This window comes from Eulemur rufifrons, chromosome 24, assembly GCF_041146395.1.
Source record: "Eulemur rufifrons isolate Redbay chromosome 24, OSU_ERuf_1, whole genome shotgun sequence".
NCBI lineage: Eukaryota > Metazoa > Chordata > Mammalia > Primates > Lemuridae > Eulemur > Eulemur rufifrons.
In genome coordinates this window covers 6,068,892-6,084,934 of record NC_091006.1, presented here as the reverse complement: position 1 = coordinate 6,084,934, position 16,043 = coordinate 6,068,892, and the positions used below count along the sequence as shown (strand labels likewise).

The window sequence follows — 16,043 nt, the reverse complement described above, 5'->3', positions numbered from 1 at the left end:
AGAGGGGATTTATGAGCTGACTCTGGAAAGGGGGTGGAGTGGGGCGGGCATAGGAGTAGAGGACAGCCAGTAGGAGAATTAAAATAACTGCATTATTACTGAAAGCACTTTAACAGTGTTATAAGGAAAATATTAATAAATTGGGGGCTTGGGCTGGGCGCGGTGGCTCACGCCTGTAATCCTAGCACTCTGGGAGGCCAAGGCAGGTGGATCATTTCAGCTTAGGAGTTCGAGACCAGCCTGAACAAGAGCGAGACCCTGTCTGTACTAAAAGTAGAAAGAAATTATATGGACAACTAAAATATATATACACAAAAAATTAGCCGGGCATGGTGGCACGTGCCCGTAGTCCCAGCTACTCGGAAGGCTGAGGCAGGAGGATTGCTTGAGCCCAGGAGTTGGAGGTTGCTGTGAGCTAGGCTGACACCACGGCACTCTAGCCTGGGCAAGAGAGTGAGACTCTGTCTCAAAAAAAAAAAAAAAAAAAAAAAAAAAATTGAGGGCTTGCATGGAAAATAAGATCATTTGAACTGGGTGGTGGAGGAAGAGCTCTGTGAGGGGTGCCTTTGATAATGAACTCTGAAGGATGATATGGGCCAAGGGACAGCAAAGGCAAAGGTCTTGAGATAACAGGGCATTCTGGGAGCCACTCCCACTATTCAGCCTCCCTCTTGGCATAATAATACATGAAGCGGGTGTAACTGAGTTATCAAAATGATATTTACCTTAAACAATTAAAGTTTTATGCCAGTCATTTTCTTTAATCTTGCAGTGAGGTCAGGGACTCAAGGTCAAGAGTCTGAATGTGAGGAAAAAGTTCTTTCCCAGCACTTGAATGCCCCCTGCCACCCAGTGCCACTAAGCCTGGGCTTGAGCTTGAAGACAGACAGGAATGTGGTGAGTGGTTGAGGCTCGGGAGAAGGCACAGGCCTCTTCATTCATTGATTCATTCATTCACACATCCATCCATTCATTCAGCACATTCATTGAGCACCTGCTATGAGCTAGGTACTACTGTAGATGCTGGAGAAGATACAACAGTAAACAAAGCAAAATTTCTGGCCTGTTGGAACTCACTTTATAATGTTGGGAAGAGTGGTGGACATAGCATATTTGACACCTGGAGTGGATATTTTTTTTATACCCCTCCTCTCTACCAGAAAATTATTTTCAATAATAATCATGTAAGAATTATTATTTTATTTGTTTTTTTAGTTTTAAAACAATTGAAAATGAATAAATTTTAATTTTAAAGATATTGCTAGCTGGGTGCAGTGGCACGCACCTGCAGTCCCAGTTACTAGGGGGGCTGATGTGGGAGGATCGCTTGAGGCCAGGAGTTAGAGGCTATAGTGCACTATGATCATACCTGTAAATAGCCACTGCACTCCAACCTGGGCAGCATAGCAAGACCCCTTCTCTAAATGAATAAATACATTTTTTAAAAAAAGATACCACTCAAGCTTTCAATTTTTGGCTCAGAGGAGGCCAAGGTCCAACTTTCTTTAGTCATCCCAAATCCAGGTTCATCTGCCACCAGCCACCTCCATGATGCTGCCTAAGTTCCACCCCAATGAGATCAAAGTCAAGTACCTGAGGTGCACCGGTAGTTAAGTCGGTGCCATGTCTGCCCTGGCCCCCAACATTGGCCCCCTGGGTCTGTCTCCAGAAAAGGTTGGTAATGACATCACCAAGGCAACCAGTGACTAGAAGGTCTGAGGATTACAGTGAAACTATTCAGCAAAGACAGGCCCAGATCGAAGCGGTACCTTCTGCCTCTGCCCTGATCATCATCATCAGAGCCCTCAAGGAACCACCAAGAGACATAAAGAAACAGAAAAACATGAAGCACGATGGAAATATCACTTTTGATGAGATTGTCAACATTGCTAGATGACAGATGTGGCACCAATCTTTAGCCAGAGAACTCTCTGGAACCATTAAAGAGATCCTGGGGACTTCCCAGTCTGTGGACTATAATACTGATGGCCGCCACCCTCATGACATTATAGATGACATCAATAGCAGTGCAGTGGAATGTCCAGCTAGTTAAAAAGTACAAAGGAAAATATCTCAATAAAGGGTCATTTGATACACCCTAAAAAAAGATACTACTCAAATTCAGTAAAATATTTCATGTATGAATGATTAGTTGCACTTACCAAATAAAAATATTATACATTGCACAGTTCATACTGTTTTGCTGTTTTAGACACAAAAATTCCAAAGGAATATGTAGAATGATGGAATGGTTTCTTCATCATTGTAATCATTGTGTTATTTTTGTCTCTAATCTATTATTTAAATGCAAGAATATGTAGAATCATAAAGATTGGAGACTCAAACTGTACCTAATGCAAGCCCAAATGGTTCCAAATTGTTATGAACTTATTTTCAAAAGAAATACATATAGCAGCTGAGTCTTCATGTGTCAGGAGTCAACTATATACCTGGGAGTTCTCTGTGTTAACTTTTCTATAGAACATTGTGGCAAATACATGTTAGGGCAGCCCCCAAGTTCACACCCTATATAATCCTTTTCCTTGCATGTGAGCAGTACCTGGGACTTGTTACTTTATCTTATATGACTCCTTTTTACAGTCTGAAGGACAGTCTCTGTGTTGCTGGCTTTGAGGAAGTAAGCTGACTAGTTGTAAGAGGACTCATGGAAAGGGCCACATGACAAGGAGCTGTAGGTGGCCTCTAGGAACTGAGATTGGCCTTGGCTGACAGCCAGCAAGAATACGAAAACCTCAAACCTGGCCAGGCTTGGTGGCTCATGCCTGTAACCCTAGCACTCTGAGAGGCTGAGGTGGGAGGATCACTTGAGGTCAGGAGTTTGAGACTAGCCTCAGCAAGAGCAAGAGCCCATCTCTACTAAAAATAGAAAGAAATTAGCTGGGCAACTAAAAATAGAAAATAAAAAAATTAGCCAGGCATGGTGGCACATGCCTGTAGTCCCAGCTTACTCAGTAGGGTGCAGCAGGAGGACCACTTGAGCCCAGGAGTTTGAGGTTGCTGTGAGCTAGGCTGATGCCCCGGCACTCTAGCCTGGGCAACAGGGCAAGACTATCTCAAAAAAAAAAAAAAAAAGAAAAGAAAACCTCATCCCCACAACTGCAAGCTGCAAGCAGTTGAAAGCAGATCTTTCCCCACTCGAGCCTCTGGTGAAACTGCAGCCCTGGCTGGAGCAGAGAGCCCAGCTAAGCCAGGACTGGACTGAATCAGGAGTTATGAGATAATAAATTTGTGCTGTTTGAAGCCAACTAAGTTTGTGCTAATTTGTTATGCAGCCATAAAAAACTAATATAAACAATAATGTTTACTAAAGGCTAGAACAATAAAAATATCGAATTTGAAATTTGCGTATATATTATTGTAACTCAACAGTAATTGCATCAATTGTTTAGAAAGTAGACCCCGCCCGGCCAATTTTAGAAAAAAAAAAAAAAAAAAATTTTTTTTTTTTTTTTTTTTTTTGAGACAGAGTCTCGCTCTGTTGCCCAGGCTAGAGTGAGTGCTGTGGCGTCAGCCTAGCTCACAGCAACCTCAATCTCCTGAACTCAAGGGATCCTCCTGTCTCAGCCTCCCGAGTAGCTGGGACTACAGGCATGCACCACCATGCCCGGCTAATTTTTTCTATATATATTTTTAGCTGTCCATATAATTTCTTTCTATTTTTAGTAGAGATGGGGTCTCGCTCTTGCTCAGGCTGGTCTCGAACTCCTGAGCTCAAACGATCCGCCCACCTCGGCCTCCCAGAGTGCTAGGATTACAGGCGTGAGCCACCGGGCCTGGCCAAAAAAAAAAAAAATTTTAAGACAAGGTCTCAAGGCCAGGCGCGGTGGCTCGCACCTGTAATCCTAGCACTTTGGGAGGCTGGGGCGGGCGGATTGCTCGAGGTGAGGAGTTCGAGACCAGCCTGAGCAAGAGCGAGACCCCATCTCTACTAAAAATTGAAAGAAATTAGCTGGACAACTAAAAATATATATAGAAAATATTAGCCGGGCATGGTGGCACATGCCTGTAGTCCTAGTTACTCGGGAGGCTGAGGCAGGAGGATCGCTTGAGCCCAGGAGTTTGAGGTTGCTGTGAGCGAGGCTGACGCCACAGCACTCTAGCCCGGGCAACAGAGTGAAACTCTGTCTAGAAAAAAAAAAAAAAAAAAGACAGTGCAGTGGCATCATAACAGCTCACAGCAACCTCAAACTCCTGGGCTCAAGCGATCCTCCTGCCTCAGCCTCCCGAGTAACTAGGACTACAGGCGCGTGCCAATACGCCCAGCTAGTTTTTCTATTTTTAATAGAGACCGAGGCTCGTTCTTGCTCAGGCTGGTCTTGAACTCCTGGCCTCAAGTGATCCTCCCGCCTCGGCCTCCCAAAGTGCTAGGATTACCGGGGTAAGCCGCCACGCCTGGCCTATTTGTTGAGTAGAATGAGTTAATAAATGAACAAACGGGTGGATGCATGAGTGAGTGAATGAATGAACGAAGGAATGAACAAATGATGGTTCGAAGTACTATGGTTTGACTTTCCCTGGCAGCGAAGGCGGCGCAGGGATTCCTGCACCGTCCCCCGCAGCCGCCAGAGGGCGCAGACAGGCCCGGTCCCCAAGCCTCTGTCCCAGGACCCCGCCCCTCCCCGGGATCTAGGGGACCCTCGGATTCTGTCCATACCTGAACCTGCCGTGACTGTCGGCTTCAAGCTTCAAGCCAGCGCCGCGGCCTGCCCTCGCACTGCAGACGGGGAAACTGAGGCCCTGGGAGGGAGGGGCGGGGCCTGCCGGCCCCGCCCCCGGCCAGCCCCGCCCCGGCCGGTAAGAGGCTCCCTGGGCGCTGGGCGAAGGCGCACAGCGCGGTGCCGGGCCGGCCAGCACCGGGATGGCAGCTCAGCGGCTGGGCAAGCGGGTGCTGAGCAAGCTGCAGGCTCCGTCGCGGGCCCGCGGGCCGGGGGGCAGCCCAGGGGGGCTGCAGAAACGGCACGCGCGTGTCACCGTCAAGTATGACCGGCGGGAGCTGCAGCGGCGGCTGGACGTGGAAAAGTGGATCGACGGGCGCTTGGAAGAGTTGTACCGCGGCAGGGTGAGGCAGGGGAGGGGTGTGGGAGTTTGGGGGGCGTGGGAGGGGGTGGTCTGGCACAGACTGAGCCTGGGCGTCGGGACCCTACGCTCTTGGGGTCTTGGTGCAGGCTCGCTGGTGCACATGCAGCCTGGTGTGCACAAGAGGACACACGCTTGACCGTCTGCTCTCAATGGCACTCGGCTTGTGGGCAGAGAGATACAGACACACACGCACACGTGCACACTTGGGTCCCCAGAGATGTGTACAAACACCTGGGAAGGGCCAGGGGGTTAGCATATGGGGGTGAGGAGGAAAACTTGGGGAGCCAGAACGTCCATGTCTGCAGACAGAGCAGGAGGAGGGGGATGTCTGCACGGCAAACATAGACATGGTGATAGGGGAGATACGACCACAGGGAGAGCACAGCAAAGGAAGCAACAGCATACACGTCTGCGCACAGTGACAGAAGCTGTCGCCACTCAGACATAGCGACAGAAGCAAGAGCCATACACAAACTAACGAGGACACAAGCTGTGGTCACTTACAGATCAACATATGCTGCAGCCACAGCCACCCACGGACACAATAGCCCAGGCCACAGCCATGTGCAGACACACAACACTACAACTACACTCGAACAGGAAATGACTCAGGTTACAGCTGTTCACAGATACACAGTGGTACAAGCTGTTGTGACATATAGACAATACCAGCTGCGATAGCTGCCCTTGGATATAAAATGACTCAAGTTACAACCATCCATTGTCTCCTAAAGAAAAAACTATGCCCACCTCTACACACAATGACAGATGCTACAGCCACTCAGAGACACAAAACAACAGAGAATGTAGATGCACCCAGACATAAAACAGTGTCAGCTATAGGCACACAAGGACGAGCAATGGCGGAAGCCACAGCTGCCCATGGGCACACAAGAGCATAAACTACAGCTCCGTATGTTGACATGCTGACGTTATATGAGGTCATCTCCAGACGGTGGGCGCTACAGCTCGCCCTGGACACATGACGATGAAGCAGACACACCCAAGCCAGAGCCACACACCTCACACCTGTAGGACCGTAGATGCCACATACCTCTGTGCTCTCAGCCAGCCCTGCACCCCTGGACTACGGACAGACACAGGTACTTCATCCCTTGAGTCTCTGCTTGAAGTCACGCTTTCTACAACACACACATACAGTACTGCCAGACACAGTCACAGGTACCTGATGTCATAACAGTACAGAGACACACCCAGACAGACACAGGGGACCCTCAAATCCTCCTTCGCACAGCGTGACAATGGTAGAAGTCAAGGACCTTCTACACAGTGACAGGCAGTCCCTCTGTTCTCAGAAACGCAGGTGGGCTCATTCCTACAGGTGAACGAACCCATTTGCTAGGGGTAGGTGGTGTCTATGAGACACGGTGGGCACTGCAGCTCGCCCTGGACACATGATGACAGAACAGACACACCCAAGCCAGAGCCACACACCTCACACCTGTAGGACCGTAGATGCCACATACCTCTGCACCCTCAGCCAGCCCTGGACCCTTGGTGTCAGGCTCTGGCCCATGGGTAGCGATTCACACGTGTGTAACACACGTATAGATGCGCCTGGCCTTTGCCGAACCCTCTTCACCATTCGTGAATCCCCAACCATCCAGCCCGGAGGCCAACAACAGGACTTTGGGTGGGGGAGGAAGGAATCTGTAGCCTCAGCAGCTGGGTCCTGTCCCCAGCAAGGGTCCTGAGCCAGCCTGCATTTGGGCCACTGCCCCTAGAGGCCATACTAGGCGTTGCTTCTTGGCCGCTCAGAATTGAACACATGACTCATCCCACCCACACACATGGGGGGGCCTGGGTGTTCATCCCCCAGGACTCACTAGGCTGCACTTTGGCCCTGGGGCTGGCCCAAGCCCTCCCCTCCTGTCCTGTCCCCTGGGGGAAGGGGCCGCCCCAGCAGGCTCCAGCCTGCCAGGCACTCCTCCTCCCCCGCACCTAGCGCTAAGACTTTTCCTTGAAAGGGCAGAAGCCAGCCCCTCTCCTGAATCCCAGAATCTGACGTTCCAAGACTGCACCAGGCCTGTTTTCCTCACTGGGAACCGAGGCCAAGGGAAAAGATTCGTGCCAGCCCCGAGGACCCCAGGGCCCGTGGGCCCAGCATCGGGCTGGTACAGGGCCCCAGGCCCCCCTCGATACATCTGCCACCCCTCCCCCAGCACCCAGATGTTCCCGCCTTGGCGGTGCTGTCCCTGACTGCCACTTTGTTGCTCCAGAACCCACCAGCTGGGCTCTGGGGCTCGTGGGCCTCCTCCAGAGCCCTGGACAAAGGCAAGGGAGGGCGGGGAGAGGGACCCTAACCACCCTCCCTTCCTCGCCTTAGGAGGCAGACATGCCTGATGAGGTCAACATCGATGAATTGTTGGAATTAGAGAATGAAGATGAGAGAGGCCGGAAAATCCAAGTAGGTGGGGGGAAAGCTGCTCCCTCGTTCTTTACTTTGCACCTCCCTAAAAGTAATAGCAACAGTTAGCATGTTTATTGAGCACTTATATACCAGGCACTGGTTCAATTGCTTTTCACTTATTGACTCATTTTAATCTTCACAAAACCCTACGAAGTAGGTGCTATTATAATCTCTACTTTCCAGATGAGGAAAATGAGGCCCAGAGAGGTTTAGTCACTTGCCCCAGGGTCACTCAGCTCAGAAGGAGCAGAGCGGGAAGTCAAACCCAGGCAGTCTGGCTGCCGTGTCTTTGCTCTCGTGGCTTATGCTGTGTGACCCTCTCCTCCTCTCTGAATCTAATGACCTAACCCTGCCCGCATAGCTTAGGCCCTCCAGCTGTGCTCCTCCCTTGAAGCCAGGTGGGCAGTCCACCCTGGAGTCTGACTTACATTTGTCTTGCTGCCTTGGGGCTTTTAGGGAGAGAGAAGGGGCTGGAGGGGAGTAGGTATTAGTCACTTACTGTTTTTTTGTTTTTTTTTTTTTCTGCGGGGACGTTGTTTAGGGACTCCTGAAGTCATGCACAAACCCCACTGAGGTCAGTATCCCCTCCCCCATTACAGGCCCTGTCCTGTCCCCCTGGACCCTGATGGGGGAGGGGGACAAAGCTGGCCATGCCCCGGACAGGCAGAGGGAACTCTGGGGAGCTCTGTCTTTCTCATAGCTCCTTCTGGTCTCCAAGGATGTCCCCTGTGCCCCTCCTCTGTGTCTCTCTCCTCTCCCTGCCCATCTGCAGCCAGCTCCGCTGTTTCTCTCCGCCCCCATCTGTGTCCTATTTCTGCCTGGCTGCTGCCCTCTGTCCTTGGGCCTGGCTGCCAGTCTTTGGAGCAGCGTCCCTCTGTGTTCCCCGTCTACTGCCTCCAGCACCCTGGGGCCCCCTTCCCACCCCAGGGGGGCCTCCCCATCCCTCCAGGCCCAAGCTGACCGGCCCAACCCTCCCACTTCCTTCCCTGCTTTAAAAGGGAAAAATATTCACATTTCTCTAACCAGCTCTGGGCAGCCTGAGGGACAAACGTCACTGTGTGTCTGTCTACCCTGGAGCCGTGTCAGGCCTCTATCTCTGGGGACCCTCCTGGTCCCTCTTGGCCTGAGAAACGTGTCACTCTGCGTCTCCGTCTCTTTCTCTGTCCCTGTGTCTCCCTCCCGAGGTCTCTAGTGTCTCCCTGTTTTTCTCTCCCCTCGGTGTCTGTCTCTCAGTCTCTGTTTCTGGGTCCCTGTCTGCCTCCATTTCTCTCTCCTGTCTCCCTATCTGCCCCGTCTCTCCCGGTCTCTTTCTCTCCCTGTGTCTCTTTCTCCATTTGGCCCTCTCTTCCCCCATGTCTGTCTGTCTGTCTGTCTGTCTTTCTCCCCCCTCACTTTCTCCTCTGTCACCTCTAAATTACCCCCTACCAGAGAGCAGAAGGAGGGCCCAGGGCAGAGGGACGGTGGAGGGGGTGCCCCTGCCGCTCCGTGTCCTCAGCGCCCCCACCCCGTCCTCAGGACTTCATCCGGGAGCTGCTGGCGAAGCTGCGCGGCCTCCACAAGCAGCCAGGCCTCCGCCAGCCCAGCCCGTCCAGCGACAGCAGCCTGAGCCCCCGCCAGGACCGGGCCCGGACTGCACACCCCTGACCTCCCGCCTCCGTGGCCCCTCCGCGCTGCCCGAGACGCCGCTCCGGCTTGTTTATAAGTTGTATTTAATGGTCTGTAACAGTAACACCGCGTGGCTGTCGTTCTTCTCCCTGGTTACCCCGGGCTTCCCCCTCAGGACCTCCCGCTCTCCTGCTGCGTCCACAGCTGGGCCTGCCAGATGGAGAATCACTCCTCCTTGGTCAGAGAGCATGAGAACCCTGTTGACCCGGCGCCCTCAGGACTTGCATCCTGTCCTCACCTCCCCCCAGCCTGGGCCAGTCCCAGCCAGCTGGGCCCCAGTGTGTTTGGCGATCAGGGCTCCTGGGGCTATGACGGCCCAGATCCCTGGGTCAGGGGAGATGCACATGACCAAATGTGGCTGATAATCAGCTCAACACAAGTCATCACACAGCAAACAAATCGCCATCCACTCCATGACATTTATTGGGCAGTTATTGTGTGCTTGGCATGGCCGTTGGTACTGAGGCTGCAAAGATGAGATGCTCACACGCCAGTGCGGGAGAAGGGCCTGAGTGCAGAGGATTAGAGCAAGGTGTGCTGACTAGTCCAAGAGACTAGGGAGCCCTAGCTGGGCAGGGAGCTGTTCACGCTTGGGGTGGTGAAGAAATCTGTGAGGGCTTCGTGAAGGAAGTAGCATTAAGGCAGGGCTTTGAAGGATGCATAGGAGTTACATGAAATGGGAACCCCTATCTGAGGACTCTGAACTTGTGGGTGGAGGGATTGATATTGGGGAAGAGCCAGGCAAATATTAATATTGGCAAGATGGACCAATCAGGATGGACAATGTCCCCCAAAGCTGGGTCAGGGAAACCCCCTTACTGAACCAGGGTTAATCTTGTCATGCTGGGCATGGAGAGGCCTCAAGAGTCCCAGGGGAGAGGCTAGGCCATCAGAAGTGGGTAGTGGCTATTTACCAGAAACTGCGGAAGTATGTCAACATTTTAATAACAGGTCTGGTCATACCAGTGGTCCTAGTTGTGTACAGTCAGAACTGGAGTGGGGCTGGGGCAGGGCCAGAGCTGGTATCTCTTCTGGGATATTTCACCCCAGGACAAAGCACATCTCCCATCCTGTCTATACTGACCCCGGGCTCCCATCCCCACCCTGTGCCACCCAGCAGCCCCGCCAGGATCAGGCACCCCTCCTCCCAGGGGCCTGAGCTCCCATCTGGCAGGAAGAGAAGATGCTCTTGAAAGAGGAACATCCAGGAGTGCCCTGGCCTTTCCTTCAGGGGACCTTGTGTCCCTTGTGCAGACAGACCTCGGAGCCTTCAGTGCCCGCTTTCCTTCACACAAATGTATAGAAACTCAAGAATGAACGAATCGCTCCTCCCTGCCTCCCAGTGCCTGGACCTATGTCCCAGGAAACCCCACTTGGGCCTTGGGGACTCTTTCGACTTCCCCCTCACAGAACCTGTTTTTGGTTCCTCATCTTTGTGGGGGCGGCATGTGCTCAAGACCCAGGTTCTAAATTCCTGGGTGTGCCATGTGCTAAGCCTCTCAGTGTCCTCATCTGGGAAATAGGGACTTCACAGATGAGGAAACTGAGGCCCAGATTAGTGATGTCACTTGCCTAAAGTCACACAGCTGGGAAATGGTGGGGCTGGGCTTCAATCCCGGGCATTATGACTCCAGAGCCCAACTATTAATATTTACCTCCTATGCCACAGTATCCCTATAAACCATAGCAGTGATTGTTACTCTTCAGTGATGGGAAGAGATTGACTAATTCATACTAAGGTGTTAGTGTCTGCTCACAGTTGTCTGAGATATCCAGTCTAAAGGGCAATAAAATTATTAAAAACTGAGAACAAGGCTACAGCAACAGGATTGGGAAACAGCATACCACGGTGGTTAAGAGCATGGACTCTGGAGTTACTGCCTGGATTCAAATGCTACCTGTGTGATCTTGAGCAAGTCACTTAACCTCACTGTGTCTAAGTGTCCACATCTGCACGATGAAGATGGTTATAACAGTATCTGCTTCTTAGAGTCATTGTGAAGTTTAAGTGCAGAGCATAGACTAGCCAGCACATACATACTAAGCATTGTTATCAACATTATCATTGTGGGGAGGGGGCTGGCCATTAGCTACTGCAGCCACCATCCCTGGCCAGCAAGATGTCCCTTGGAAACACTGAATCACAGGCCCTCTGATACACAAAAGCCCCAAAGGACACAGTGAATCTGTCCTGCCACCCCCGAGTCGTGGCCACACCCATCTCCCCACCTGCTGGCGCACTGCCTCCCACGGTCTGTGGTCTGTTTCCCCCTGGCCACCGGATGACGCTTTTTCTCACTCCCACCCTTGTTTCTGACCACCCTGTACCTTCTTCCTCTTTCTTCCAAAGGTTTTTTTTTTTTTTTTTTTTAATTTCTTAGTATGGCCGGGCGAGGTGGCTCACGCCTATAATCCTAGCACTCTGGAAGGCCGAGGCGGGAGGATCGCTTGAACTCAGGAGTTCGAGACCAGTTTGAGCAAGAGTGAGACCCTGTCTCCACTAAAAATAGAAAGAAATTAGCTGGATAACTAAAAAAAATATAGAAAAAATTAGCCGGGCATGGTGGCACATGCCTGTAATCCCAGCTACTCGGGAGGCTGCGGCAGGAGGATCGGTTGAGCCCAGGAGTTTGAGGTTGCTGTGAGCTAGGCTGACGCCACGGCACTCTAGCCCGGGCAACAGAGTGAGACTCTGTCACCAAAAAAAAAAAAAAAACCCAAACAATTTCTTAGTATTGTTCCAGTATTTCTGCAAATTCAAACAGCCGTGACTGTCCGTCCTATTCCCTTTCGTTCCCACAAGGCAGACATTCCCAACGCTGCCTTCACCTTGCTTTTTTCAGGTAATACCCCGTCCTGGAGGTCCTTTGTGCCACCGCCTCCACCGCCTTCCCTTGGGAAGTCCCCCAGCCCGTGCCACGCCCTGCCCGTAATTTTTCTGCCTTCTTCCTCCTGTCCCTCGCCCACGCCGGCTCCTTCCCCATCCTCACTCCCACCCGCCTCCTCCCCTCCAGGACCCACGGCCACGTGTCCTCTGCCTGGAGCTGTCCTCTCGGGGCTGCCCTCATCCTCTGACATTTGGATGTAATCTCAGAGTGTCCTTGAACACCTTATCTAAGGAGTACCCTCAGTCACCATCCTGTCACCTGATTTATTTTCTCCTTTGAATTTATTATACCCTGAAATGATCTCTATTTGTCTACATCGCTGCCCCACCCCCACACCGACCTTCAGAATATAAGCTCCTGGCCTCCATAGATTCCCGATTTCTAGAACAGCGCCCCCAGGCGGCTACAGTCTCTCCACACACTGGAGCCCTCCTCGTGCAGACGTGAGGCCTCAGCGCGCCCCCTTGTGGCTGTGTGAGTTGCTTTTTTGTTTTTTTTTTTTGAGACAGTCTCGCTCTGTTGCCCGGGCTAGAGTGCCGTGGCGTCAGCCTAGCTCACAGCAACCTCAAACTCCTGGGCTCAAGCGATCCTCCTGCCTCAGCCTCCTGAGTAGCTGGGACGGGACTACAGGCATGTGCCACCATGCCCGGCTAATTTTTCTATAATTTTTTTAGTTATCCAGCTAAGTTCTTTCTATTTTTAGTAGAGACGGCGTCTCACTCTTGCTCAGGCTGGTCTCGAACTCCTGACCTCGAGCGATCCTCCCGCCTCGGCCTCTCAGAGTGCTAGGATTACAGGCGTGAGCCACCGCGCCCGGCCGTGAGTTGCTTTTGAACGACACCTGAGCAGGCGGGACGGGAGCGAGTACTCAGGTGGCGCTGGCATTCAATCAACAGCAGGCTCTGGAGCTAGACACTACAAAGCGCTCACCCACCTTTATCTCCGATGGACACCAGAGGCTTGCTAATTACTTGATAAATATTAGAATTGGGCTTGTATTGATGATTGGTACTCAGAATTGGCTAAAATGTTTTTAAAGTACTTCTCACCCTCATAATTAAGAGGGCAGGAAAGCTCTTAGTGAAGAGTTTATCATGGTTGGTATAAAATCAGCCTACAAAAATCAATATCACTTTACTAACACTGTAATAGCCAATTAAAACATAATTTTTAAGAATTGTGCTGATCTCAAGAGCAACAAAAACAATAACGTATCTAACAATTGACTTAAGGATGCATAAGGCCTTGATGGAAAAATCATTAAAACACCAATAAAGGATATAGATGATAATCTGAAAAATGATATCTTCTGTGTCCTTGGATAGGATATTGTAATATTATTCACGAGTCAATTCTCTCCAAATTAACCAATAAATTCAAAGCAATCTTAATCAAAATTCCAGATAAGTTTTTTCCAGACACTTGATAAACCTATTCTAAAATTTGTATGGAGGAATAAGAGTGTTCAAATAGCTAAGTTAACATTAAAAAGGAAAAGGGGGACCAGGTGCAGTTGCTCACACCTGTAATCCCAGCACTTTGGAAGGAAGGTTAAGGCAAGATGATCACTTGAGGCCAGGAGTTCAAGACCAGCCTGGGCAACATAGTAAGCCCCTGTTTCTATGAAAAAAAAAAAAAAAAAAAAATGGTGGGACATGGTGGTGTACTGGGAAGGCTGAGGCAGAGGGATCACTTGAGCCCAAGAGTTTAGAGTAGGATGGGCTCCTAATCCAATATGACTGGTGTTCTTATAAGAAGGTGGCCGTGTGAAGACACAGATATGCGGGAACGCCATGTGGAAATGGAGGCAGAGACTGGACTTAGACTGCCACAAGCCAAGGGACACCTGACACTGCCAGAAGCCGAGAAAAGGACAGATCCAGGCACCGTGGTTTCAGACTTCCAGCCCCAAAATGTTGAGAGAATGCATTTCTGTCATTTTAAGCCACTCTGTTGTACTTTGGTATTGTCCCCCTAGGAAACTAACAGGCAGATCACTACCCAGAATTCAAGATTTGTTTACTTTTTAAAGGTAAAATTTAGGCCGGACTTGGTGGCTCATGCTTGTTATCCTAGCACTCTGGGAGGCCGAGGCAGGAGGATCGCTCGAGGTCAGGAGTTTGAGACCAGCCTGAGCAAGAGCGAGACCCTGCTCTACTAAAAATAGAAAGAAATTAGCTGAACAACTAAAAATATATAGAAAAAATTAGCCGGGCATGGTGGCGCATGCCTGTAGTCCCAGCTACTCGGGAGGCTGAGGCAGAAGGATTGCTTAAGCCCAGGAGTTTGAGGTTGCTGTGAGCTAGGCTGACGCCACGGCACTCACTCTAGCCCGGGCAACAGGGTGAGACTCTGTCTCCAAAAAAAATAAATAAATAAAAAATAAAGGTAAAATTTATACACAAAGGAATGGAAAACTCAAAATGTGCTATTTGATGGGTTTTGACAAATGCCTATACCTGTGTAATCCCAACCTCATCAAGAAATAGAACAGCATCCCAGAAAATTCCTTCATGCCCCTTTAGCTGTAGTGCTTTAAAGCAAACCATAGCTATCATATAATTTCAGCCATAAATATTTCAGTATCTTTCTCTAACAAATAATGGCTTTACAAAAATTGTGACCATATTGCCATGATCATGCTAAAAAAATGAACATTTCCTTAATTTCTTATATGCACTCTCTGTGTTCAAATGTCCCTGATTATCTTGGAAATGTGTTTTTAAGTTAGTTTGTTCAAATCAGGATCCATATAAGATCCACACATTGCATTTTATTTATTTATTTATTTATTTTAGAGACAGGGCCTTGCTGTGTTGCCCAGGCTGAAGTGCAGTGGTGCGATCACAGCTCACTGCTCCAACCCCGGGACTCAAGCCATCCTCCTCCCTCAGCCTCCCAAGTAGCTGGGATTATAGATGCACACCACCATGCCTGGCTAGTTTTTTAATTTTTATTTTTGTAGAGACAGGGTCTCGCTATGTTGCCCAGGCTTATCTCAAACTCCCGGCCTCAAGGGGTTCTTTTGCCTTGGCCTCCCGAAGTGTTGGGATTATAGGCGAGAGGCACCGCGCCTGGTCCACGCTTTACATTTTTAATCTATGGAGATTCTTAACCTGGAATCCAAGGACCTCCAAAGGATCCAGAGATAGAGTTCTTGGGGTTTGTGACCTTGGATGGAAAAATTACATCTTTATTTTCACTGACCTCGAACTGAAATCTAACATTTCTTTCAATCACCCCCTGGGCCACATGCCCCCCTTCTGGTCACTCTGCCTCGCTCAAGGCCACTGTTCCAGTGTGTCTCCTCTCTCCTTTCCCCATCCTCACTCTCAGCTTCTTATTTCACAAAAGCCACCGGAAGACAACATGCTCATTCTCCCGCCCCCTGGCATCCTCCCTCCTGCTACGGTGGATCAGCTGTCCCAAAGGTGACCCTCCACTTAGGGACTTTCCCGTGTTCTCCCCATTCCCGAAGGCCATTGCTCCAGCGAGTCTCCCCTCCGCCCTGCGCCGTCAACTTTCCTCCTCTCAGACTCACTCCCACCGGCACAAAACACATCTTCATTTCTTCCATCTTAGAACAAAAGACAAAACAAAACTCTCTGAACTTCCTCCAGCCCCAGCCCCATTTCTTTGTTTCCCTTTGCAGCAAAATTTCTCAAGAGAGATGTTTCCAGTTCTCTCTTGCACGCTTTCCAATCAGAAGTTCACATTTTACTGTCTCCCTCCCCAGAAATGCGCTTGTCAGGGCCGCTGTGGTGCAGGTCTATGTCCCATCCTGTCCCCATCCCACCTGACCTGTCAGCTGCATCTGGCCCAGCTGACCAGCGGCTTGTCCCTTGAACGCTTTCTGTACAGCCACACTCTTTGGCCACCTCCCGCCTCCCTTCTGGTTCCCTCCCAGTCCTTGACTGTGTCCTCCTCATGTCCCCACCTGTTAATGCTGGCCAGCCCAG

The 16,043-nt window shown here is 50.5% G+C and overlaps 1 protein-coding gene and 1 pseudogene across 2 annotated transcripts; both read left to right on the top strand.

Annotated features, from left to right (window-relative positions):
- The first annotated feature begins 1,533 nt into the window (after window positions 1–1,533).
- Window positions 1,534–2,053, top strand: LOC138374903 (large ribosomal subunit protein uL11 pseudogene; annotated as a pseudogene).
- A 2,806-nt stretch (window positions 2,054–4,859) lies between these two features.
- On the top strand, window positions 4,860–9,231 carry PPP1R14A (protein phosphatase 1 regulatory inhibitor subunit 14A). 2 transcript variants are annotated; one of them, XM_069457903.1, is made up of 4 exons: window positions 4,860–5,080; window positions 7,448–7,528; window positions 8,073–8,105; window positions 9,047–9,231. In XM_069457903.1, the coding sequence occupies exons 1-4, from the start codon at window positions 4,880–4,882 to the stop codon at window positions 9,173–9,175; spliced, it is 444 nt and encodes a 147-aa protein (XP_069314004.1). In that variant the 5' UTR covers window positions 4,860–4,879; the 3' UTR covers window positions 9,176–9,231. The 2 variants fall into 2 exon arrangements, with proteins under 2 accessions (XP_069314004.1, XP_069314005.1); XM_069457904.1 differs by lacking the exon at window positions 7,448–7,528.
- Window positions 9,232–16,043: the final 6,812 nt, after the last annotated feature.